General features: G+C 41.3%; 1 protein-coding gene across 1 annotated transcript in view; it reads left to right on the forward strand.

Annotated features, from left to right (window-relative positions):
* The first annotated feature begins 1,759 nt into the window (after nt 1–1,759).
* The window catches only part of LOC149792334 (arginine kinase-like), a 25,996-nt gene continuing 117 nt past the window's right edge, over nt 1,760–27,638 (forward strand). The window contains exons 1-7 of the mRNA XM_089970908.1: nt 1,760–1,984; nt 4,481–4,584; nt 5,364–5,522; nt 6,390–6,538; nt 25,546–25,711; nt 26,378–26,558; nt 26,889–27,638. The exon at nt 26,889–27,638 is cut by the window's right edge and continues 117 nt beyond it. Of these exons, the coding sequence (XP_089827034.1) occupies nt 1,834–1,984; nt 4,481–4,584; nt 5,364–5,522; nt 6,390–6,538; nt 25,546–25,711; nt 26,378–26,558; nt 26,889–27,031 (1,053 nt within the window). The 5' untranslated portion in view covers nt 1,760–1,833 and the 3' untranslated portion in view covers nt 27,032–27,638. The remainder of the gene's footprint in view (nt 1,985–4,480; nt 4,585–5,363; nt 5,523–6,389; nt 6,539–25,545; nt 25,712–26,377; nt 26,559–26,888) is intronic.

Genomic DNA, 27,638 nt, shown 5'->3' on the forward strand with positions numbered 1-27,638 from the left:
ATAGGTAACACATGTAATATCAATAAAACATAATTGTGGTGTGCTCAGCGGAAATCATTATATATATATATATATATATATATATATATATATATATATATATATATATATATATATATATATATATATATATATATATATATATATGTATATATATATATTGTAATGAGTAAAGTGTTTGATGAGCCTTAAAATGAAATAAGCCTAGTTTTGTTTTCTTTCGTTATGAGCAGGGAAATCTATTTCTTCAGTTCACTTTTCTCCGACTGTCTTCAATTTACCCAACGGATATATTTACCAATGAAATTAAGAACATCGGTAAATGGCTATAGGGATGGGGGTGAGGGTCCTAACTTGTATCAATATATTACAAAGGAAGACGCAATTCTTCCCTCTTCCATTCTTCAAACCCAACCATAGCTTTTCCCGCTGTAATCAAGAGTATAATTTTCACAACATTTCTATGGAGATCGTTCACTTGATAACACGTTGTCGGATTTCTTGCGAACAGAAAACAATTATGGACGGAATTTGTGATCCTTTTGGATTTCATCCTTTCATCCTTAAAGAAACGGCAAGTTCATTGCAAAGCCTATTATACAATTCAGCACTGAATACTGGCAAACAGTATGTACTGAAGGAAAGAGCTCAATTCTATTTTTGTTTTGTCAAGAGTGAAATCCAAGAAGATCCGAACGCTTCCATTGACTTGTGTCTGTAGTTGTTTTCTACTCATGATATCGTGCAACAGAACTAGAATATATTTCCAATTTCTTCAAGTACATCTTAGTCTCTAGAAGTGCTTTAAAATTAAGCTATTCCTGATTACAGCGGACATACGTTTTTAAATATGGAGAAGAAAACAGGATTAAGTAGCTGGGTTGGAAATATGGAGATTCGGGGAAGCGTGTTTTCCCTTGTGTTGTAAACGGGTTTGAATCCCTCACCACCCATCCCAGCGCATTCTTATATGCATTAACAGGTAATCTTATTTCACTTGAAACTAGTCCTGTTAACGGTGCTGACGTACAATTCCAAAACTCAAAAATAACTTCCGCATTAAAATATTCCAAACATTTTGGAATAATTTGGCATTAAATATCAAAACGATTTGGAGCATCAATCAACGGGCAGGTCTCGTGCGTTTACTGACTGCAACATGATCACACGCGACAGCGAGTTTTGCACGTGCGAAGACATTCTGAATGATCGAGTTTGCATGATATGCATAAGGGAGCCTGAATGCCCAGTATGCGAAAGAGTTTGGAAACTAATTTGTTAAATCTATGATTATATCCATAATTTCTGAGAAAAAATTTAAAAATATTTATATTGTAAATCACGACAAATAATCAGTGAAACTCGATTAGGATGGAGACAATATTTCAGGCTGTGTATTCATGGCTAATAAGGCATTCTCCACTTCGGTACCTTTGTGTATTATTTTTAACGAAACCAATGCTTGTTGTGGTTTCATAGCTAAAGCACACACAAACTATCCATGTAGTATGCATTCCCAAGGAACACACTGCACGAGGTATCTGCTTTATTGCGGATATCTGCTTTATTGCGTGGTGTCGCAGTCTAATCTTGATTCTCATTAATTGTTTGAATCTAGTAAGAACAAAGCTCAGCAAAAGGTTTATTTATCTTCCCTTACTCTTGGCAACAATGCAAGCTGCTATCCACGTGGTCTACGCCGACCAATACCGTTGTCGGTGGAATAGCCGTTTTTGGTTCCTCTCCACCTGGAGACTGCCTCTTCCTCAGAGCTTTACAGTCCGATTACTGCTCTGCGTTGTTGCTGGAATCGATTCAGAAAAGCCGCAAAAAATGTCGGAAGTGGCGGAACTTTGGGCCAAACTTGAAGGGGCTACGGATTGCAAGTCTCTTTTGAAGAAATATTTAACTAAGGAACTCTACGAGAAATACAAGGATACAAAAACGTCTCTTGGTGGAACTTTGGCCGACTGCATTCGCTCAGGTGAGTTGGTTGGTACAGAAAAAAGTAAATTATAATAAATTTTGAAAATGAAATTCACTGCAGACTTTAAAATCGGTGTATTAGGGTCGAGATCCAATCAAAAGTGCTGTCTCTAAACACGAATGATTTCCTTCATCAGATCGGTGTTAAGTTACTAAAAGATTTGATATGACTGGATGTTATTCATTGTGACATTGTTTAAGTATTTTTAAGGAACAAAAATGACAATGATAATAATAATAATAATAATAATAATAACAACAACAACAACAACAACAACAATAACAATAACAACAATAACAACAATAACAACAACAACAATAATAATAATAATAATAATAATGATAATGATAATGATAATTTTTATTTTTATTATTATTATTATTATTATTATTACTGTCCGCTCCGGTGGCCGAGTGGTTAATGTCCGTCTATGAAGCTGGAGGTCGTGGGTTCGAAACCCGGATGAGTCATACCAAAGATTTACAAAAATGGTACTAACAGCTGCCTCGCTAGACGCTCAGCATTAAGAGGTTAATGTTAGGACTGGTCGGCCTGGTGTCAGGATAAGGTGACTGGGTGAGACATCATGCTACATGTCTGCAGCATGTTGCCCCAGTGCTAGACATCACTATAAACTGCCACACTGCAGGCATCGTAGCGATATGACTGAAAAATTGTTAAAGCTACGTTATAAATCCTAATCAGACACACACATTATTATTATTATTATTATTATTATTATTATTGAAACTACCACATGTAAATAAATTGCTATATAGTTTGGCAAGCATGTCATGAGTGAGACAAGATTATCAAATAAATGCTCGCGATTTTAGCATGCAAAAACATTCTGAATTGTTCAGTTCAAGATATTGTTCAATATGTATAATAAATATCGTTTGCTCTCTCTCTCTCTCTCTCACAAACACACACACACGCACGCACACACACACACGCACGCACATAGTTTATTTAATAACATTGACAACAATGTAAACACACTTCTAAATTTACATATTTTCATATGGTCAGCAAGTTAAATTAGTTTTGTGAACAGTTGATCAATCAAGAAGATAAAATAAGGAAGACAAAAGAAAATAACATAAAGAATAATTCCACATGCAGACAACTTGATATTCAGGTGAACAACTGACATCCTAACTAACGGAAAAAAGCGAAACTAAATAAGAGAAGCCGCACCGAGCGGCCGGTACGGCTAATATTCACGTTTAGATAACTGAGACGTCAAACCGATGGAGTATGGGATGTTTCGGCGTATTTACCAGGTAAGACGATAAATGCCAAAAGCAATCTGTGTTCCTTTACTGTATTTCTGCTGGTTCAGCAAATTCAGTTATTTACACACCGGCAACAAGTACAGGATAACAATAACGGTGTTCGCTTTGTTTGATCATATAAGGCAGCACAAAGCAGCCAATGACAAGGTTCACGCGCCTGCAGGCATGATGTCGGATGAAAAACTAGTGCGATATATTGTAACGCAAATAACTAAGATGTTTTTATTTGTATGCTCGAAGGAAAAAAAACATGGCTTTTTACAGACGAATTCATGATAATATGACTATTTCAATACTTGGCACCTGCTGCATGTTTAACCTTTCTTTGCCTTCATTTATTTATCGCTGCTCTACACAGTTCGTATCGTTTATCGCGGTAACGCTGTCATTGTTTACTTCCTTTTCATTTTCTAACTGAATGAAGTAATGAAAGTATTCCAATTACAAAATGTCTGACAACAATTAATTAGTTTTGTAAACGCATGAACTGCGGAATTTTAGCTAGCTATCTAGTCTGTGTTGGTATCGTGAAGCATCTGCCTTTTGTTTATCAATTGTTTCGTTTTGTTCGTTCGTTTCTCAAATGCCTGGATCTCCATTGCATCGGAAGACAGCCATTCGACCTGGCCTCATTTTATCCAATAAACACTGTGTTTTGTTTGCTTGTTTTGTTTTGGGGTTTTTTTTGTTTTTGTTTTTTTAAATTAACAAAACCTAGATGGCATCTATCAATGACAGAAAAACTTATGCAATATTTGTCAAATGTCGAAAATGAAACTGCCAACGGCTGAAGTATTCTATCATAGATGCATTTCTGTAAAACCCTGACTCCTCCATCCTTCTCTCTAATCCGTGCAATGTCCTAAAATTGAATTCAGAGCTTTATTAGGATTGTCTTTCTTGTATTCAAAGAAAGGAAAACAAGATGACAAAGTAATTTATATTAGAAAAAGTATCCTACAAACTTGCATCAGGATATGGAAAGAAACATAAAAAGTTCAATTGCTTAGAATTGGAGAAAATGTCCATAACTATTCTTGCAGAAAAGGAACAATTTGCAGATAAGTAACGATAGTTTTATAAAATTAGACTTGACCCTAAATAAATAGATACATAGGTAAAAGTTACAAGGGTCAAAGAAAGTGAATGCCTTATGCAGACGACGTTACATTGCAAATTTTAATCTTCATTACAGGATGTCTGAATTTAGACAGCGGAGTTGGACTGTACGCTTGCGATCCGGAAGCCTACACAGTTTTCAAGGACCTATTCGATGCTGTTATCAAAGATTATCATAAGGTATCCAGCATTAAAATAAGTTGTTCCTATCCTCACGCAAATCACTAAACCAATTCTGGCACAGTTGTGGACTTGTGTCTGCGACAAGGCGGTGTGGACTTTTCATCTCCCTACTTTAAGAAGTAAGCAGTGACTGCCAGTTCCTTTGTTGCTCCATTCGTAAAATCGCACATTTTCTTGTTTCCAGATCCTGCACCAGGCCTCCTGCTCATACACTGTCATAGATCTTCAAGGTTTTGAAATGTTTTGTACGAGAATTATTACTACTGTCTTTACTAGCTTATAAGTCGAGTCCAACTACAAAGTGCATAGGCCCAGATCTGCTGTCGCATAATGTGCCTGCAGATCTGGGTCTGTGCAGTTTGTTAGGAGTAATCAGTAGAACAAACAACATATACCCTGGTCTGCAGACGCATTATGCTATCGCGGATTGGGATGTTTGTTTGTTTGCAGTTTGACACGTCTTGTAAGCGAGTGCATACTGTACTAGTAACAATTATTTTTGTTTACATGAAATTTCTTTAGATATTGTCACTGAAGAATGTACTCTGAGAGCTTCATCGAGCTATATATCTTCCATCGATTGCTTTGAGCTTAACAAAAACGTGTCCTGATAAAACTGTTGTCTATTTAATAAAAAGGTGTTATTTATTTCATAAAATGTGTTAACACGAATAGACGTAACAAGAAACTCGGATATAAAACGTCATGATAATCATTCTGATATGTATGTCTCCTATATATTTACACGAATTATGTTTCATGTGGATACCTTTCAGGTTGCAGCGGTGAACCACCCCGAACCAAACTTTGGCGACATTGACAACCTTGGTTTCGGTGACCTTGACCCCAATGGTAAGATGATCATCTCAACCAGAGTCCGTGTAGGCAGAAGCCACAATGGATTTGCATTCCCACCTAGCATTAAGTCAACCGAGGTGAGCTATTAATGAAGATTTCCGTTGTTGTAATTTTGTTTTTTGTTTTGTTTTGTTCATTTGTTTTTGGTTTGTTTGTTTGTTTGTTGTTTTTTTTGTTGTTGTTGTTGTGGTGTTTTTTTTTTTGTTTTTTTTGTATTTGTTGTTTGTCTTGCTTCATCTGGTCCCATAAACGGCCAAGGAAGTAGCAAAGGTGCTTGTTTCAAAATTGGAAACCTTTTAAACCGTTTCTCTTGTATAATCAAAATAATTTGGTCACCTAATCGTGGGGGTGGGGTATTGTAAATCAAGGGAAGAGGGGGATTTGTTGTTACAACATGCATTCCTAATAAGTGTAATTGCCATTTTCCTGTCTCGTGTGAACATCCTTACTGTCCACCTTCTCATGGGGTCAGATGAAAGATCCTGAAATCTTTCTAGTTGCATCTATAAAAAAAATCCCCTAAATTCAAGGGGTTGCTTACTTGTTTGGAACATAGCACCCTGTAGTTCAGTTGATCTTTGTGTATGATGAAGAACAGTTCAAAGCCAAATCATGATTGAAATTAAAGATTTCTCGATTGGCCCAAAGTCTAAAATATTGTTGGAAACGACGTCATATATACATCGTAACGTTAGTCATACACCTTTTCTTTGTCTTGCATATATTTGTACTGCCACTGAGTGAGTGATTACCTAAAACCCTAGGCTTGATTTTGGGTTGATTCTTCTGCATTATATGTATTACACACCATACCATGGAAGTTGTTCTGGCGCTTGAGCGTGGGTCATACAATGATATGTAGACATTCGTATACCGACAGTGACTGGGTAACGGCGTAATACGTATAAATGGCGATATAAACGTTATGCATTCGTATCTTTCAGCAACGGAAACAGATGGAAAAGAACACATTGGAAGCCCTGAACACCCTGGAAGGAGAACTAGCTGGAAAATATTACTCTCTAGAAACTATGACCAAAGACGAACAAAAGCAGCTTATCGAAGATCACTTCTTGTTCAAGGACGACGACAGGCAAGTTCAATTTCAAACCTTTTTTGTTAAGTTTTGCATACATTTGTGCGAATCTTACTGTATACATTTATAACCTATAAACTGGAGAACTTTCTTAATTCCATTTAAAATCCCATCTTATTGTAGTGCACCGTAAAGTCAGTCTATGCAAATTTAGCAAGAGTATTCGCCATATATAAAATTTATGAGATAGGTGAATCTCGCATGCAGTACATGTCATAATGTAATATTCAACTAATGTTTCAACTATAAATATCTGATCAACATAAATTTACGACGTTATTCTTCCGTTAGATAATTTATGTTGTTAGGTGATATATCACAGGCTGGCATATTTTGATGAAATTGTTATTGCATGTCATTATCGTCGCCGTCTTCACCATCACTGTCACCATTATCATCGTCGTCATGGTCTTAGTCATGGTCATGATCCAGATTTTGTCGTCTTCGTCAGCATTGTCATCATGATCATTGTGATGGTGATTTTCGTCATCATCGTCACCATAGTCAACATCATCATTATGGTCAACGTCATAGTCATCATCATGATTAACGTAATCGTTATTACGATCATGATGATGGTCATCACCATCGTCATTCGTATAATCCTCACCTGGACCGTCATCGTCATGATCATCACCATCACGATCATCGTCATCGTCGCAGTCATTGTTATGGTCATCATCGTCTTCAGCATCTTCATTAGTATGATCAACACCATTATCGTCATCATCACGATTAGCATAACCATGATAATCATCACCGATATCGTCATCATCATATAAAAATCATGATAATCATCACCATGATTGTCATTAGCATGGTCATTCTGATCATCATCACGGTCGCTATAATCATGATTGCCATCATCATCATGATCGTCATTGTCATAATCATCGTCATGTCCATTATAATCATGAGCGTCATCACAATCGTAATCGTCATGATTATCATCGTCATGGTCATCATCATTGTCATTGTCAGCATCATCATAATGATCCTGATCATGATGCTCATCATCAGTCACGATCATCATCACCATGATCATCAGTCATGATCATGATCCTTATCATTAAATATGATTAAGAATTCGCATTTGTCTATGACTTTGTAGATGCGTCTGAGAAAAGTATTGGCATTCTAAAAGGGACCAATAGAAAGCACAGTATATAAAAGGACAATGGGAAACAAATATGAATTTAGTCTTCACGTTGGGTATATGGATTTTCGAAAATGTTATTAAAATATAGTCCTTTTTTAGATCTGCAATTATTCACTTTCCACTGCTTAATGTCCGCAGTAGTTTGTCGTTCAATGAGAAAGAAAACTAGAGCGTGGATCCAGTGGCGTTCCTAGGATATTTGGGCTCCTATGCAAAGCTTGCCAATGGACCCCTGCAATGTTAATAGCACCAAAAATTGTTTGGCTGGGTTAGTGGGCACCCTCTATTCGTGGACCCCTATACGTTGCATACTCGTGTTATATGGTAGTTACGCACCTGGGCGGATCCTGCAATATCGTTTTAGGGAGGGTCATAAACATATAGCATGGTTTATGTGGTATCAAAGCCATGGTGGGCGCCTTAAGAGGCCAAGCCTACCTTACACCCGCCAGTAGTAAATGGGGGCACCCTAGCGACAATGGGAATTAGCATTACAAGACCCCTTGGGCAACTCTAGCGACAATGGAAAATTAACATGGAGAAAAATCGTGGGTCAGATTAGCGTCAAGGGAAATTAACATGGAGAAAAATCGTGGGTCACTCTAGCGACAAGGGGAATTTAACATGGAACTATAGTGTGGGTCTGTCTAGCGACAAGGGGAAATTAACATGGGAATAGAGTTTGGGTTTGTCTAGGGACAAGGGGAATTGAATATGGGATTTTTTTTTAAATTTAAATTTAAATTTAAATTTAAAAAAGGGGTAGGCAATGGAAAGGCTATCTCTTTTCGAGAAATATGGCTGGCCCTGAAAAGGGCCTTTGGGTTTATGTTAATATTAATATTAACATAAATGGCATCTGTCACATCTTCTTCTTCTTCTTCTTAAACTCCTTCTAACTGCTGGTCCATACACAAGTACCCTCTTGAGACATCCTTGTCTTTCTATGTAAACTCTCCTCATCCATTGACTAGTATCTGTCCTATCAACAACAGTCCACTTGGACCTGACATACATGAGCATGTCCGTCCTAAACATCATGGAAGACACAAGGGTGGATGACTCAACTGTGGTCCACATCTTGAAGCGACGAGAATAGGTGAATCAATGCAGTGAACTGCGCTTATTTATAGGTACAGGAAGGATTGAAACGGATTGAATTCATTCACCAATCCAAACACGCGTTACAAAATTCAGTCAGCTCGCATCCAATCCGAAGAGAGCAGTCTGTGACGTCACGTGGTCTATATAGATTCGTTAGCGCTTGTGTGCAGTCAATCTATGCGACAGTGATTCAACATGACGGAAACTCAGAAAACGATCCATTGGGGTGCACCAGCAGGGGAGACTGCCCAAGGGAACCCGAACTTACTTTCAGAAGAGGTACATTGGGATTTTGTGGATTTTCTTACCTCGCAAGAATTTGTTCCGGAACCTTCGTTACCTTTTTCATTACCGCAAGTGGAGAATTTTAGACAGAGACAGAAAGAAGAATTGGAGAAATTTATGCAACGACAAAAGGAAGCGGAACAAGCTTTTCTCCTACAGCAACAAGAGGTAAGAAAAAAACAACAGCAACAATAGCAAGAAGAAGTAGCAGCAAAGAAACAAGAGGGTGAAAATCAAACGGCTACGGTACTGTTGGACATTTTAGCGGAGTTAAGAAGTCTGAAACAAATGTATCAGACTTCTTTATCACGACCGAAGAGAATACGACCTTCCCGAGCTAAACACGCCAACCCTGTGACTAAGCCTATCGTACCACCCTTAGTGATTTCAACCCAATCATCAGAAGTAGGCCTTGGCCGTGGCAAAGGCTTAAGGCAGTTCAAGTTGATTGGTTAAACTCACCCCTACACCAAAATAAAAAGGCCCTTTTCAGGGCCACCCACATTTCTCGAAAAGAAATACAATTTCAATTTGCCAATAACTCAAAAATAAACCCCACCCATTTTACCCTTATAGTACGTGTCTGTGTATGAGTGCGTGAGTGTAGCTTCTTATTTTAAAATCAAAACTCAAAGACACTTACCTTATATCATTCATGTATTCTTTTATCCATTTTTTACAATCCAATTCACAGCACAACACTTTAATTAAAAGTTCATTGACTTCTTCTTTCTCCTTGTTTAGTCTCTCTGTTTTTTGAATTTCTTCACCGTTTTTTCCTCATTTTCTTCCCTTCTTTACTTCTCCTGTTTCTTTGCTTCTTTTAAATAGAATTGTCTTCTTTCTTCCTCTGAAGAATCCCTCTCTTCTTTCGAAGAATCCCTCTCTTCTTCCGAAGAATCCCTCTCTTCTTCTGAAGAATCCTTCTTTTCTTCTGACTCCTCTTGTTTCTTTTTTGGGCAATGTGGAGACCAATGTCCTTTTTCTTAAAATAATAACAGGTATCTTGACTTTTGTCTTTTTTAGCCCCTGTTTTTTTTTCTTTTTTGACGGTCTGGACACTCTGAAGACCAATGCCCTTTCTTCTGACAGATATAGCAAGTACCCTGACTCTTATCTCGAAAGGAAGGAGAGTAGTCTGTCGGCTGGTCTGAAGAGAATTTTCTAATGACCCCTCGCAAAGCTCTGACGAAACGTTCGATTTGGCTAGTCTCTTCCATCGTTCTCCTCGGTTTGAGAGTGAAATGAATAGTGAAAGGACAAGACACACCCTTTTTATATACGCTGGTTTGCCATGACTATAAATTAGTCTATGCTGTTTGAACTTGAGTCATTTGACGTTTTGCACTCAAGATGAAACGATCCTATTCATTCGAGAAGAAAGAAGAAGAAGAAAGTAAGAGGCAGAAACGTGATCTATCGCCTCGTACCAGGGCTGAAATCTTGGCACAAATTCATGCCAGTGATTTTGAAGAGGACATGAGTGAACCAGAATCCGAACCCTCTAAACCAAGTTCACCACCCTTAGTCAACCCTGAAAAGTACTATTCCATTCGAGAGACGGAAAAGCGCTCCTCTAGAAAATTTAGAACCACGGCTTACACCTTCACGGTGAAGTTTAAAGATTTCAAGGCCGACGTACCCTTGGAGAAAGCAGAAGGGTTTATCACCGAGATGTGGGATTCTTTGCTCACCGCACTCAAGCGACAATGTCAACCCAAAGAAGACGATCGCTTGACACTATCCATAGATCACGACGGTTTGAAATCCCCTGTTTGGATCGAGTTTAGCAGACCCGCAGAACTAACCCCTTCCAAAATCATGGACAAGATTCAACACGTACAACAATCTAATGACCAGTTTGACATCACCGATGGTAAAGCCACACTGAAAATGGCCCACGTCTCTCTTCCTCAAGGGACAGGACGCAAAAAGATGTTATTGGTGGACAACCTTCGCAACACCAAAACAAGTCTCGTCCGAATTCACAACCCTCAAGACCAGATGTGTTTAGCCCGTGTCATCGTGGTGGGACGAACCTATGCCAACAAGAACGACACGGTAGAATGGAAAAGAACCTAGAAACTATTCAACGATCCGATCGAGCCAAACAACGAAATGAAGCAGAACTCCTGTTACAACAAGCCGGACTGTCCAAAGACACACCCTGTGGCATTCCTGAGATGCAAAAATTGCAAGATGCCCTAGCTCCACGCTACACCTTGAAAGTGCACCCTCAAGAAATGCGTGGAACTCTGTTGTTTCGAGGCCAAGATTTTAAGGACGGAAAATACATTCATGTCTATTATCACGATGAACATTTCGATACCATTACCAGTATCACTGGATTCCTGGGATACAGTTATTATTGTGAGAAATGTGATTATGGTTATAACAATCGAGAGCAACACAAGTCTTGTGGATGGAAATGCCCAGGATGTTTGGCCTCTCCACCCTGTCTGAGCGAAGAACCAGTGCCTTGTTCAACTTGTCTGCGCACGTTTGTCAGCCCTACCTGTTACCAGCAACATTTGAAAACACAAGGTTCACAGAAGAAATGTGCTTGTCAACTCCTGAGAGTGTGCCCTACGTGTGGACAAGGCATACGTACCAATAGTAACAAGGTACACGTATGTCGAGGAAAGAAAAAATGTCACATTTGTCACCACATCGTGGACTTGGAACACGAATGTTACGTGCAAAAATACCAACCCCCACCAGAGGAAGAGGACGGTCACAAGAAGAAAGGCAATTTCATCTTTTTCGATTTCGAATGCATGCAAGAGACCGGCATTCACATTCCTAATTTCTGCGTGGCTCATCGAGCGTGCGAGAAGTGCATTCAAGAACCTATCTTCAGTCATTGCCCTCACTGCAGCAAGATTCCTGGAGGACGTGAAAAAATCTTTCGAGGACCAAACACGTTAGCCGATTTTGCCCAATGGGTCTTAGACCCCATCGACAAGACATGGAGCAAAGAGGACATCGAACGTTACGGAGATTGTCATCGTCATGCCACGGTGATGGCTCACAATTTCTCCGGATACAATGGACAGTTTCTTCTCAGATACTATACGGAACAAGGCACCGAACGTCCTAAAGTCACTTTGAACGGAGCCAAAATCATTTTCATGCAAGTGGGACAAGTACAGTTTAAAGATTCGATGAGTTACTTGGCCATGCCTTTGAGTCGAATGCCTAAAACGTTTGGAATGACAGAAATGGCTAAAGGGTACTTTCCACACTTTTTCAATACGGAAGCCAATCAACATCCCGTTCTACCCCATTTACCTGAGGCTCACTATTACGACTCCGACAACATGCGTACCGAACAACGAGAAGCTTTCTACGCTTGGTACCAGGCTCATGCCTCTGACCCCTTCGACTTTCAGGAAGAAATGTTAAAGTATTGTCGTTCCGACGTGGACATTTTACGACGTTGCTGTGGAAAATTTCGAGAACTGTTCATGGAACACGGAGGGGTCGATCCTTTGAAAGAAGCTTGCACCATTGCCAAAGCGTGTTCCTTAGTGTACCGCCAACGATTCATGCCTGAAAACACCGTGGCTGTCATCAGTCCTCAAACGACCCACTATGTCAAGCGTCAATACTCGGTCAAAGCCCTACGTTGGTTACATTACTTGTGCGACAAGGAAGACAAATGGATTCAGCATGCCCGCAACGGAGGAGGCGAAAAGACCATCGGAACGTATTCGGTAGATGGCTGGGAGTTAGAAAACCCCAAGATCGTGTACGAGTTTAACGGTTGCTTATTTCACGGATGTCCCATCTGTTACCCTGACCGTGACACTAAAAATCAGTTTTTGCAACGAACCATGGAAGACTTGTACCAGGACACTTGTCAGCGACGCCTAAAGTTAGAACAGCAAGGATACCAAGTGGTGGAAATGTGGGAACACGAGTACGATCACCGTTTGAAAACCGATCCCGAGTTTAAACGCCTCGTGGAAAGTTACCAGTTCATGGACCCGCTGAACCCGAGGGATAGTTTGTACGGAGGAAGGATCAATGCCACCTGTTTGCTGTACCAAGCCGACGAAGAGAAAGGAGAAGAAATCAAATACTTGGACGTGTGTTCGCTGTATCCCTACGTGTGCAAATATTGTCGCTTTCCTGTAGGGCACCCGCAATTGTTCACGGAACACATCGACCTGAAAAACATTCGACAATACGAAGGCTTGATCAAGTGTAAAGTTTTGCCTCCCACGAACCTATACCATCCCGTCTTACCTCACCATTGTCAAGGCAAACTGATGTTTCCCTTGTGCCGTACTTGTGCCGAAACGTGCAACCAGGACCAACCTTGCCATCACAGCCAGGAAGAACGTGCCTTGACGGGAACCTGGGTCAGCGTGGAATTGTTCAAAGCTCTGGACATGGGATACCAACTGTTAGAAGTGTACGAAATTTGCCACTTTCCCAAGACACAACAGTACCACAAGGGTGACCCTACTCAGAAAGGCATTTTCGCCGACTACGTGGATGCCTTTTTGAAACTGAAACAAGAAGCCAGCGGCTATCCTTCCTGGTGTCACACTCCCGAAGACCAAATACAATTCAAAGAGAAATACTACGCACAAGAAGGCATCTCCTTAGACCACATCGAAAAAAACGAAGGCAGGCGATCGTTTGCCAAAGTGATGTTAAATTGCTTGTGGGGTAAAATGGCACAACGACCGTGTTTACCCAAGACGGAATATTTGACAGAACCTTCCCGCTACTTCCAGATGATTCACGACAAAACCAAATACATGAAACACGTGGACGTCGTTCGAGAGGATTTGATCTTGGTCAATTACGAAGAAGATCTGGACTTTGTACAAGACGACCCTTTTGGAAATGTCATCATTGCGGCTTACGTGACAGCTCATGCTCGCTTAAAATTGTACGAAGCTTTAGAACTGTTAGAAGAACGCGTCCTGTACTTTGACACGGACAGTTGCATTTACATCCATCACCCCGTTCAACAGCACCCTGACATCGAAGGAGACCGTTTAGGAGCCTGGACAGACGAGCATCCCGACGACAAGATTCTAAGTTTCGTCAGTGGTGGTCCCAAAAATTACGGCTACGAATACCGGGACAAACAAGGAGAAGTGCCCACGACGTGCAAAGTGAAAGGACTGACTCTTAATCATCGTACCAGTCGAGTGGTCAACTTTGGGGTATTGAAAGAAGCCTTGCAATCGGGAGAGGATGGAAACTTTAAAGTGTCCACTTATCAACCGAACAAGATTGTACGTTTACCCACTCACCACATCGTCAGTCGGCCCCTGGAAAAAATCTATCAAATCGTGTACCAGAAGCGAATGAGACTTCCCAATCACTTTACGTTGCCGTACGGTCACATCGATATTGGTCAGCATATAAAAAGGGACAACGTCCAAGACCAATAGTTCATTGTTCATTGAAGTAACTTACCATGTCGTTGACGAAGAAGAAACCAGATTGGTTAGGAGTCAAATGTTGGACATCAACGAGACCAGGGTTTTGAGGCTTGGACACAAGAGGTGGCCCAGTATGCACGAGAGTTATTCAAGGAAAAAAGTTACTTTTCAACCTGTGTTAGTGACGGTGCCAGAAGAACCCGTCACCCAGGACAGGACTGTCGTGGACAGGCCTGAAAGACCCTTTCGGGAGGACACTTGTGTGACCTTACCCCCTACTATAGAACTGGTTAGAACTTTACCCAAAACATGTGGTTGTTGTACAGACACTTGTTTTTTATTCCACGTTCATGTGCCTTTTATTCTTGTACTTAAGCCTTTGGCTTTTATGTATTTTTATCTTTCGTATTCATGTTTGAAAAAAACATTCAATAAACGTGTTCTGAAAAAGTATATAAACTCTTGTCTTGTTTGTTTTTTCGTGTCACAAGTGACATTCCTCACACCATGGCTACCTCTACTGTCTCTGCTCCCTCTTCCTCTACTGTCAAAGTCATCGACGAACACTTAGATCGTGCCAGTTGGGAGGCTTTGTATCTTCGCCATCCCTTTAACATGCTCATTGCTGGACCTAGCGGTTCTGGCAAAACTGAATTCGTCAAACGTTTGATCGAACATAAACATCATTTGATCGATCGACCCCCTCAACGGATCGTGTGGTGTTACAAAGAGTGGAAATCGGCGTACAGCCTCTTGTAAGAAAGTCAAGGCGATTCCATCGTGTTTGTGGAAGGCATTCCTAAAGAAGACGACGGCATCGTCTCTGACTCCCGTCAAACCCATTTGGTCATTTTCGACGACATGTTAGGAGAAGACGAAGAAGAAATTAAACTGTGGTTCACGCGCAAAGGGCATCACCGTAATGCCAGTGTCGTTTACATCACCCAAAATTTGTTTCAACAAAGTAAAGCCCATCGCACCATCAGTCTCAATGCGCATTACGTGGTCTTGTTTAAAAGCCCTCGAGATAAATCGCAAGTGCAAGTCTTAGCCAAACAGTTAGGAACGCCTTGGCTGACTCAGGCGTACGACGATGCCACTCAAACGCCACACGCCTATTTACTCGTCGATTTGAAACCTACGACTCCCGAGGATTTGCGATTTCGTACCCACTTGTTTCACCACTGGTGCCAAGACGGAGGGCCTGTCCTGTACACGTCTCCGTCCTCGACTTCATTTCACTCCCCATAAAAAATCTATAAAAACCTCAGACACTTTTTCGTCTGTCTCACACAGTGCGAACATTACGTCCCTTCAGTCGCATCTTCCCGTCAAATTGATTCGTGCCTTGTATGGCATCAGTCGAGAAAAAAATCCACAAACACGAGCTCGTGTCTTCGAAGCTAGTCTCAAAGAAGTCTTACGATGGTTCACGGTGACGGCACGTCAATTACTCCAAGGAATCATTCAGATTCCTCATCAAACCAAACGCTTTTTTGATCGAAACAAAGTCGCTTTGGTCCAACTGGCCGATCCCCGCATCGACACTCAAACCAAAAAACAAATCATTTTGAAACCTGGAGGGAGCGGTACTCTAGGAGGGGTCATCATTCGCTCACTCTTAAGATGGGATCCTAATGCCCCCAAAGTTATACCCAAGACAAAAGTCCAATGAAGCCCCAAGAAGAAAAAGACCAGGTCCCCAAGGAGAACTTCTCCAGTGGCAGGACCCTCCTCTGACCAGACACCACCACCACCCCGGAAAAAGAAAAGAAGCCCCCAGAAAAAGAAAAGTCCACAGAAAACTAGTCGCAAGAGAGGCACTTCGGCCAGGACGCAACCTTACACTCGCAAACCACGACCTGCCACGGCGGTGACTGCGTCTCCGGCAGCTTCACGTTTGTCCACTTCTCCGTTAATGACACCCAGAACTGAAGAGTACTTGGAGACGTTGATCACACCAAGAACTTCTCCGTTGATGACCCCCAAAAGAACTTCCCCAGTGGCAGGACCTTCCAATTTAGTGGCAGTGGCTGCTGCTCACAAAGTACCTTCTCCCAAAATCAAAGTTCAAGAAAGATCGGGCATGTTACAAAGTTTACTGGATTTGTCCAAGCAAGAACTGGCTCGATTTAGTCTGTTACGTACCCCTGCACGACGTGTCATGCCTGTCCTCAAACTAATACGACGTAAAGACAATCAGTGGCGACGCGTTCCAGTGTAAAAAAGGCCTGTAACCAAGTCGGGTATCAGTGTTTTTTGGTGCTCCTGAAGACTCAAAGATGTCACCCTCCAGAAAACCCCAAGGAAAGAAAAGGAAAGGACTGCCACCACGTTTAGCCAAACATGGGGACATGTTATCTGTCCTGTCCAAAGCTTCTCCACCCCTACGAAAAAAACTCATTCAAACAGCCTCCAAAGAGGTCATCGATACCGTGTGCGAATGTTGTTTGAACGTTTTGAAAGGCACGATCCCTTTGTCCAAACACCAGAAACAATGCTTAGGCAAACATCGTCACGTTCTTCGCCAAATGGTTCAAAAGAAAATTCCCATTCGGCAAAAAAAGATGTTAGTGCAACGTGGAGGTATTTTACCTCTCTTGTTAGGCCCCATACTGAAAGGAGTCTTGGGAACCATGTTGGGAGGACTGGTGGGAGCAAGATTAAAAGGCCTCGGAAGTTCCAAGATCTCAGAATCGACCCCTGACAACCCCATGGAAGGACGAAAACTAGCTTTAGTGCCTTACAAACGATGGATGGAATACCATCGGTGGCAAGAACAACACACCCCGCATTTACCTCCCAATCCCCATTTGAGCGAGATGTCCCAGTTACAACACGAATTGCAGTCCTTGATGGATCGCCAAGATTTGTCCGAAACAGAAAAATCGCAAAAGTACGGTCAACTCTTGCAACGACTGCAACTCTTTCACCAGAAAGCTTTAGACGAAACAGCTCTACCCACTCTGAAAGATTTTAAGACCTTGATGAAAAGTCCAGCACCATCACCAGTACCAGTACCAGTACCACCAGTACCCGTGACCAAGACAGAAAAAGGAGAAGAAGAGGAAGGGTTTCAAACTCCACCAGAAAAAGTACGCAAGTTAACAACACCACCTACCTCCAGAATTGGATGGATTAAAAAGATGATGGCCACCCCTTCTTCCTCACAAGAGAAAAAGAAAGTGAAGACAGAAGTGAAGACAGAAGTGAAACAAGAACCGATATCCCCCGCTCAGACATCCTTCTCCTCTTCGACACCTATTGCTGGCCGCACACGCAAAGCATTGCAATCCAAGAAAATACCCCAAGAGAAAAAGAGTAGCATCCTCCAAGAGTGGGTGTCTTATTAACACACCAACCAACACAAAAAAATGGAAAAAGTCTTAGCCAGCATTTACTACGATCCCTCCCATCCTGCAGGTTACGCAGGAGTTCAAAAATTGTATCGTGCTGCCAAAACGCGACTGAAAAGTCTCCGTTTACCTCAAGTGCAACGATGGTTACAAGAACAAGCTACCTACACTTTACACAAACCCATTCGACGCAAGTTTGCCAGAAGTCGCACCCGAGTGGAAGGCATCGATCATCAATGGCAAGCCGATTTAGCCGATGTCTCTCATTTGGCCAGCTACAATCGTGGCTACAAATATTTGTTTTGTGTCATCGACGTCTTTTCCAAATTTGCCTGGGTCGTGCCCTTGACTTCCAAATCGAGCAGCGAGTTAGTGCGAGCCCTGCAACGGGTGTTGAAACAAAACGGTCGTCACCCTCTTCGATGGCAAACGGACAAAGGCACCGAATTTCTGAACCAAGCTTTCCAAAAAGAATTAAAGAAACGTGACATTCATTTTTTTACCACAGAGAATCCCGAAACCAAAGCCAGCATCGTGGAACGTTTTCAACGCACTTTGAAAGAACGCATGTGGAAATATTTTACGCATCACCACACTCTGAAGTACATCGACATCTTACCGCACCTGGTGCAAGCGTACAACCAATCTTACCATCGAAGCATCGGACGTGCCCCGCAAGACGTGACTCCCGACAACGAAGTGTTGGTGTTTGAGCGCCTGTTTGGTACGTCCCCGACGAGGGCTGTCCCCAAGAAAAGTGGAGAGTTGGCCGTAGGAGATTGGGTGCGCATTGGCAAAACCAAATGCACTTTCGACAAAGGTTACTTACCTAACTGGACGACCGAATTGTTTCGCGTCACTGGACGAGTGCATGGCCGTCATCCTGCCGTCTATAAATTGGAAGACATGAACGGAGAAGTGCTCAAAGGAACGTTTTATTTGCCCGAGTTACAACGTGTCACCAAAAAAGAAGACGACGTGTACGACATCGAAAGCATTCTCGAACGCAGAACCCGTAAAGTGGGCAAACGACGTGTCAAAGAAGTCAAAGTACGTTGAAAAGGATATCCACCCAGTTTTGATTCTTGGATCGACGCTTCGCAAGTCATCGACTATAAAAAGAAGTGACCATCATGCCCTTTCACACAGCAGACGCAGCTACGTCGACCACTCCTCCTTCACCTAGTTCTTCTGTGCAAGATTTAAAAAAACAACCCTTGTGGGTGTGGTGTGGTGAACGTGTGCCTAAAACGCAAATCGTCTTTTTCTGCCAAATCTTCGTGGTGTATTGTGTCATCGGGGCAGCCATCGCCAATTTGAGTTTGCAACAAGGAGACAAACAATTGTGGACCATTTTATTGAGCAGTTGCATCGGTTACCTGCTTCCTAATCCCTCCCTGAAATTCACCTCGAACGGGAACCACGGGAACCTTGTGTCCAGTGCCAGTGCCAGTCACCACTTCAAACACAACCAGAACCCCATTTTAGACGGAGACACGCCTCTGACGTCCAGTAACCCCTCGGACAGCCACAGAACTCTGGAATTATGAGTCACCAAAACCAATTTTACTTAACTTTACCCAGTGACAGTTCCATGGAGGTGTTTCCCAAGAACACGTTGCGCTGTTACACGGCCAAATTACCTCAGGCCATCCAGTTAGATCACGAAGCCCATTGGGAAGTGGCTTTAGTAGAAATCATTCACCCGACCCAAGTCCTCAATGTCCTTCCCAATCAAAATTTTTTTGATGTGGAAGTTCATGACGAGCAAATGCAACAGTGGATGGATAGCAATGTGAAATATGACAAGAAAACCCGTACACAAAAGTACACCACCTATCACTTGTTCATTCCCCCAGGCTATTATTTTAGTGGTCAACATTTGGTCAGCACCATAACCTCCAGGTTTAATGTCGTGTTTCTGAAAGCTTTGGAGCATGTCAACAAAAATGTCACCATGGAGTACCACAAAGCAGCTCGTCGCTTCTTGATGAAATTTGAACGGAGTAAAATCCTGTCCATTTTATTTTGTCCTGAATTGTATGACATGTTGGGCGGAGACATGGACATGAGAAAGACCATGATCAAGAAAAACGAATTACCCATCGTTTACGACAATGAGTCTTTTAGCAAGTTATTTCGTGCCCCGGTAGAACTGAACCAAGGACTGAATTTGATGTTCGTGTATTCCGATGTGGTGGAGTACAACGTGGTGGGACACACCTCCGTACCGTTACTGCGTGTCATTCCTTTCAAAGTGGATTCTGCCACGAACACTGACGAGCAAGGTGGAAACACTTACCACGTCCACCGCGAATTTGTCCATCCTCACTATTTGCCTGTCAGTAAGTCGTATTTGGACACGGTCAACATCGCTATAAAAGGAGATCTGGGACAAAATATTCCATTCACCAAAGGAAAAGTCACGGTGAAACTCCATTTTCGAAAACGGTTCTCTCACGACTCTTAAGTCATGTATCCAGTGTACCGAGGGGTTGCTCAACAGCGAGGACACGGCTTAGGAGATATGTTAAAATCGGCCTTTCGTTCGGTGTCCCCGGTGTTGAAACCGATGGTGACACGCCTTGAAAAATGCGGCACTGACGCAAGGCAAAGAATTTCTCCAAAATGTCATCATCGACAAACAAAACCCTAAAGAAGCCTTCATGGGGGCAGGCAAAATTGTCTTGCTGCAAACGGGCAAAGACATTTTAGGCCAACGAGAAACACCTATAAATGCCCTGCACGCTACCGAGTCAGGCATTCAGCAAGGACAAGGCAGAAAGAGACGACGAAGAAAACACCCTTTCACCAGACTTCAAGCGAGAAAGGTCAAGAAAAGAAGAACCGTTCGAGACTTAGACGTTTTCGATTATTGAGAAAAGAGACAAAAAAATGATGCACCGAGAATCTTGCGCTTGTTCCAAGACGGAACTGGATCTGTTTGCCATGCCCCCCACGATGATGACGATGCAAGAATCCCAGTGGGTGGAATTTCACCCCGTCTCCTCACTGACGATTCCGCTCCCATCGAGTTTGAAATCAAAGGGCAGCCCGAAGATTACATCGATCTGAATAGCAGTTACTTGTACCTGAAAGTCAAAATTCTAGATAAGACTGGAGGTGCTATAGACGATGAAGCAGTAGCTCCCGTCAACAATTTCATGCATTCCTTGTTCAGTGGAGTGGACTTGTATTTGAATAACAAACTGGTCAGTAGTAGCATGGATACTTACCCTTATCGTGCCTACCTGGAAAATCTCTTGACGTACGGAATAGATGCCAAGAACACTCATCTCAATGCCTGTGTGGTATGGGAAGCTGACGAACCTACCAAGTTTGAAATATTGGAAACTGATGAAAAGAAAGACAACAATGATGGATTTGTAGAACGAAGAAAGAGAATCACGGGAGCCGACACAAGTTTAGAACTGATGGATCGTTTGCATTTGGACATGTGGTTGCAAGAAAAGTATTTGCTGAACGGGGTGGATGTCCGCCTGAGACTGAATCGTAGCAGTGCCGCTTTCCATTTGATGGCTGATAGTGACGGTTACAAAACCAAAATCCTAGAAGCCAGACTCTACGTACGCCGTGTGGAAGTGTTACCTAAAGTGGGAAACGACATCAGTCAGACGTTGAGCAGAACGACCGCCAAGTATCCCATACGACGCGTGGAAGTGAAAACCTTCACCATTCCCAAGGGACAGCGATCCATGATCGAAGATCATCTGTTCCAAGGACAGTTACCCAAACGTTTGATCGTTGGTATCGTCGAGAATACAGCCTTCAACGGAGCTGCCGAAAAAAATCCTTTCTACTTTCAACACTTTGGCGTGTCCAAAATCGAAGTCAGTCGCGATGGCAAGACCTTGTGTACCCGACCTTTCGAACCTGACTTTAAAAAGAAGAATTACTTGAGATCGTACTTGTCCTTGTACGAAGCCACCGGACAGTTAGGAACCAATACCAGTCACGGTATTACGTACGAGGATTATGCAGGGAGGCTACGCTTTGTGGGCTTTCGATTTCACTCCAGACCAAGGCAGCGACGAGGGACATTTCCACCCTATAAAATCCGGCCAGATTCGTGTGGAAATTCAGTTTAAAGACCGAGACCCTGATGAAACGGTGAACGTCATCCTGTATGCAGAATTCGATAATACCATAGAAATCAACAGTTTGAGAGAAGTCATCCTAGATTACTAGAAACCATGGAAGACTGTTATCCCTCTTTACCTAGTGGAGAAACTTTTAGTGTTGCATTGTTGTTAAAAAATGTTAGAGTTGTTGTTGTTTAGTGTTAAGTGATTTTTGAATAAAAAATGTGTTTTGAAAAAATTGCTTGATGTTATATTGTTGGATTATTGTTAAAAATGTTAGTTGTTGTTTAGTGTTAAGTGATTTTTGAATAAAAAATGTTGTGTTTTGAAAAAAATGCCTTTGTCTTTTGTTTAGCTATAAGAATGTTGGATTGATGCTCTTTCATTTCTTACTATCCCTCTCATGACACTCACTGAACGTTGCGACTCAAAAACCGTGTGGGGGATATTTTCCTTCACGTCCGCGCTTTGACTTTAAGAACCGGGTTGTTTCCAGTCTAACCATCCATTGTCGACTCATCCTCCTAAGAAGATGTGCTCCAAACTAGCTAAACTCAACGAAGCCTACGTGAATTTGCATAGGGTCAGACACAGTCTGATACCGAAGCCAGAAGAAATAAAGAATGTGAGAATGTTAAAAATCACTGAAGACCTGATAGAAGAGCTCTTCAGAGAAGAAATGAACAGGGAAAAAGAAGAATGGACAGAGAAGTACAGACTTCAGAGACAGCAGCAACAACAACAACAAGAGCAGCAGCAGCAGCAGCCTGAAGCTGACAGAGGCTTTGACGATTGTCGTATCGACACCAAAGAGTTCTTCTTCTCTTTCCGAAGAAGCAGACCTATCGCCAGAAAGTCTATCCTCAGAGGACATCGCATTCTTAGAAACTAAAAAAGAACGCCATAGCAAACAAAAAAAACCAGCCCTTTTCAGGGCTACCCAATACTCTAGAAAAGAAATAACAATCGATTTGCCAATGTGTGTAGGTAGAGTAGTGTGAAAATAAACACTAACTCTTTTTTTTTAAAAAATGTGAGGGTATGTGTTTGTGTGTTTGTAAGTGGTTAAGTAAGTTGGTATGGATAGTAGATTAAAATGATGTCTTTTTTTTTTTGGTGTTTGAGGTGTAAATTTGGGGTTAGATTGGATTGCTTTGCGTATGTGGATAGTCTATTGAAGCGATTTATAAAAAATTTTAAAATAGTGATGGGTAGCAAAAAAAGTGAGTGAGTGTTTCTTTTAGGTCCGCGCGTTGTTGTTTTTTGGTCATGATGTAGGTAAGATCAATTTTATGTTTTTAGGGGATGTTTTCCTTCACGTCCGCGCTTTCACTATAAATTGAAACTCGTTCGGCAGTCCAGCTACCCTTGTTGATTGATCAACACCAAAAATGAACACGAGACTGGAGAAACTGTTGGAACTTCATGTGCATCTGGAATATGCCAGGCGCATATTAAATGAACTGGCCGCGGTAGCCATTGTGGAGGAGGGAAGGATAAGAGAGGAGGAGGAAAGAAGAAACAAAGAAGAGGAGGAGAGAAGATATAAAGAAGAAGAGGAAAGAAGATACAAAGAGGAGGAGAGAAGATACAAAGAAGAGGAGGAGGAGGAAAAGAAGAGAAGAAGAAGAAATTTCAGAATCCCAGAGAGCGAAAATTGGGATTCTGAAGCGACATATCCTGCCTCTGCTCTCTCCCCCAAAAAGGTAAAAAGTAACTGGGGGACAAGATGTGTATGTGGCGCTAGGCCTGGAAGGTGCCACCATTAACCAGGTGTCCATGAAGTTCCAAAAAAAAAAAAAAACAGCCCTTTTCAGGGCTACCCAATACTCTAGAAAAGAAATAACGATCGATTTGCCAATGTGTGTAGGTAGAGTAGTGTGATTATAAACACTAACTCTTTTTTAAGATAGTGTGAGGGTATGTGTTTGTGTGTTGGTGCTTGTAAGAGCTCAGGTATGTTTGTGGGAATAGTAGATTATGGGTTTCTTTATTGTTTTTAGCGTAGGTGAAGAGTATAGTTAGGGTTCTGTAAGCGCTCACGTACGATTGTGTGGATAGTAGATTATGGATTAGTTTATTGTTCTTAGCGTATGTGTTTGTGTGTTTGTGTTTGTGTGTTTGTGTTTGTGTTTGTACCCGCTCACGTACGATTGTGTGAATAGTAGATTATGGATTTGTTTATTGTTCTTAGCGTATGTGAAGAGTATAGTTTGGGTTTTGTAAGCGCTCACGTAAGATTGTGTGGAAAGTAGATTATGGATTTTGTTTATTGTTTCTTAGCGTATGTGGAGAGTATAGTTTGGGTTTTTATTATATGAAATGAGAAAGTATAGTTTGGGTTTTATTATATGAAATGAAAAAGTAGGGGGATGTTTTCCTTCACGTTCGCGCGTTGTTTGGTCATGATCTAGGTAAGATCAATTTTACGTTTTAGGGGGATGTTTTCCTTCACGTACGCGCTTTAAGTATATGAACCCATAGTATTCGTCGTTCAAACCATTCTGCAAAGAATAAAAAAAGAAGATGGCTTCTAACCAAATGGACAAAATACAAACATTACAAGACGTTTTAGACAACTTAGGAATGATGGAGCAGATGTTAATAAGACTGGTTGAAGACCATTATTCCTATAGTCCCCATCGTGTAAAGATGGAAATTAATAACTTAAAAAAGGTAAAGGACAAGATTAGTGGTGTCATGAAAGAGATTAAGGAGGAGAAGGAGGATGAAGAGGAAAGAATAAGAATAAGCAAATGGAACGAAAAGATTGAAAAAGAAGAAAATGAGAAGAGGAAGAAAGAAGAGGAGGAAGAGAAGAAGAAAGAAGAGCAGGAGAAAAAGAAAGAGAAGAAGAGAAAGATTGTTGGAGATAAAATAAGAACTTGGTGGAGAAAAAGAAGAAATTAGAAGCAGAAGAAGAAGAAAACCCAAAGGCCCTTTTCAGGGCCAGCCATATTTCTCGAAAAGAGATAGCCTTTCCATTGCCTACCCCTTTTTTAAAATTTAAATTTAAATTTAAATTTTAAAAAAAAATCCCATATTCAATTCCCCTTGTCCCTAGACAAACCCAAACTCTATTCCCATGTTAATTTCCCCTTGTCGCTAGACAGACCCACACTATAGTTCCATGTTAAATTCCCCTTGTCGCTAGAGTGACCCACGATTTTTCTCCATGTTAATTTCCCTTGACGCTAATCTGACCCACGATTTTTCTCCATGTTAATTTTCCATTGTCGCTAGAGTTGCCCAAGGGGTCTTGTAATGCTAATTCCCATTGTCGCTAGGGTGCTCCCATTTACTACTCCCGCCCCTTCCCCCACGAAGCTTCTATACGTGAAGCGTTTCCATAGAATACTTGTAATCATGTAACTGTAAAAAGAAATTAGGAAACTCTCAGGTCGTTTCTCGCTCAGTTTTAATGTCATGGAAGCGCGCACCGTCCCATCCCCCCATCTGGCTCTTTAATTAGTTGTGCGTAAACTTCTTATATAATGTGTGGAAAATTTTAGACCGTGCTCGTAAGGAAACACAATTCTAGCAATCAGCTGCTAGGAAGACACTTTGAAACTTTGTTGTCAAACTACAGATTTCTGAGGGATGCTGGTGGTTATAGCTTCTGGCCCGAGGGAAGAGGAATTTTCCATAATCCCAGCAAGACCTTCCTTGTCTGGATTAACGAAGAGGACCACCTGCGGTTCATCTCCATGCAGCAAGGAGGCGATCTAGCCGCAGTTTACAAAAGACTTGTAAATGTACGTTGTACCGGTTTTTCCTTTTTTGTTCATTTCGTATGAAACTTGTAGAACAAACTGAATGATTTCTGTGTTTTGTCAGTCTTGGCGAGTCAAACATTAAAATTATATGATCTGCAGCATAAGCACGGTATGAAATTATGCAAACTGTAAGCTTTATTGTATCAAATGAGGTATTTGTTAGAGGAACCGCTGCCAAATGTTCGTGTCATAAATTTAATTACATTCCGATAACCGGTTGACATGTGTGACGTAATTACATGACGTTAAATGCATGTGTGATAGAGGATATGCAACTGGTTAATAACCATTATTTCAGTAACGTCATGTGAAAAAAAAGCGGGAGTAAACTTCAGCTGAAAATTAAAAAAATTGTCGGAAGCAATTTAATACACTAGTTTTTGCCAAAGTGATTGACTTGTTCTTGAGAGCACTTAGCCGCAATATTTTCACAAGACGTATGCAACTTTGTTAACATAACCTTTTTTTAGTTCTAATGTTTAAATGTAAACGGGCAAAGTTCCATATGGTCGAGCTTTTGAGGTCTTTAATTTGATCTACATATATTACATCTCTGGAACTTTTTCACATTGATATACTGAGGCGATTGACAAAGGACAATCCATGGCGAGAAAATACTGATAATGAAATATATTTTATTACCAGGCCATCAAACAGCTTGAGAAAAAGTTGAAGTTTGCCAAGAAGGACGGCTACGGATACCTGACTTTCTGTCCCACAAACCTCGGCACAACTCTCCGAGCCAGTGTTCATATAAAAGTGCCGAAACTTGCAGCAGCAGACAAACTTAATGCACTCTGTGCAGGTCTAAACCTCCAGCCAAGAGGTGAGAACGTGCAAAAAGATATTAATACATGCAAACACTCGTACCTCCCTAACCACCTACCTTCCTCCTACCTCCCTACCTACTTACCTACCTACTTAACTACCTACCTGCCTTCTTGCATGCATGCATGCATGCATGCATACATACATACATACATACATACATACATACATACATACATACATACTATGCAGATAGATTAGTAAATTTTTTTTAATGGAAAAAAATGAGTCGATTTATTTAGGATATGTTCATGAGAGTTCATCGGTTATATTTTCGAATAAAAACTAAAATATTCAAACTCACGTGTCCAATTTTTTTAATTTCCAGGTATCCACGGTGAGCACACAGAAAGTGAAGGTGGTATTTACGACGTTTCCAACAAGAGGAGGCTGGGATTGACAGAGATCGAGGCCATTCAGGAAATGAGGAAGGGAGTTCAAGAAATTATGAAAGCTGAACTCGCCTTGTGAAGCTCTTCCTCAAAATGAACTCAGTATTTGTTTCCAGTTTGCCGAATGTAAAAGTCGTCAAATTAATAGATATCAAAGTAGCACCCTAGTTACCTACCTCATCCAAGCTCTCGCGAGATTTCATTTTCCCAGCAATCAATGCCGTACCAATGGAAAATTTTTTTGATTTGATGGGTAATGAGTTCGACAGTATAAAACATCCATTCTTTGAAGATTAGATAATATCGTGACCCACAAAGTCCGAACAAAATTGTGCGCAAAATATTAGGAGTTAGTATTGTGGACGTGTACTGAAACATACTTTCGTTGCGGTATATAGACAAAAACCAGCTATTTTGATGAAAATTGTGATGCTCGTTGGCATGGAAATATATTTGATGAATCAGCAAATATATGATAATTGGAAAAGTCGATGTGCTTACAAATGGCATCATTTGGTTCCTTCATTGCACCGGTTTTTCCATGACTAAAACAATACAGAATGAGGGCGCACTTGAAAGTCCACGGAGCCATCTTCACGCTAATGTACCTCTTTTTGTATTGCCTATAATGTATTGTGTGTTGTGAGAGTGAACTACCATATTTATTTATTTACATCATTTTTTGT

Source organism: Sinohyriopsis cumingii, chromosome 9 (assembly GCF_028554795.1).
Source record: "Sinohyriopsis cumingii isolate HCF-2022 chromosome 9, ASM2855479v2, whole genome shotgun sequence".
Classification (NCBI taxonomy): Eukaryota; Metazoa; Mollusca; class Bivalvia; order Unionida; family Unionidae; genus Sinohyriopsis; species Sinohyriopsis cumingii.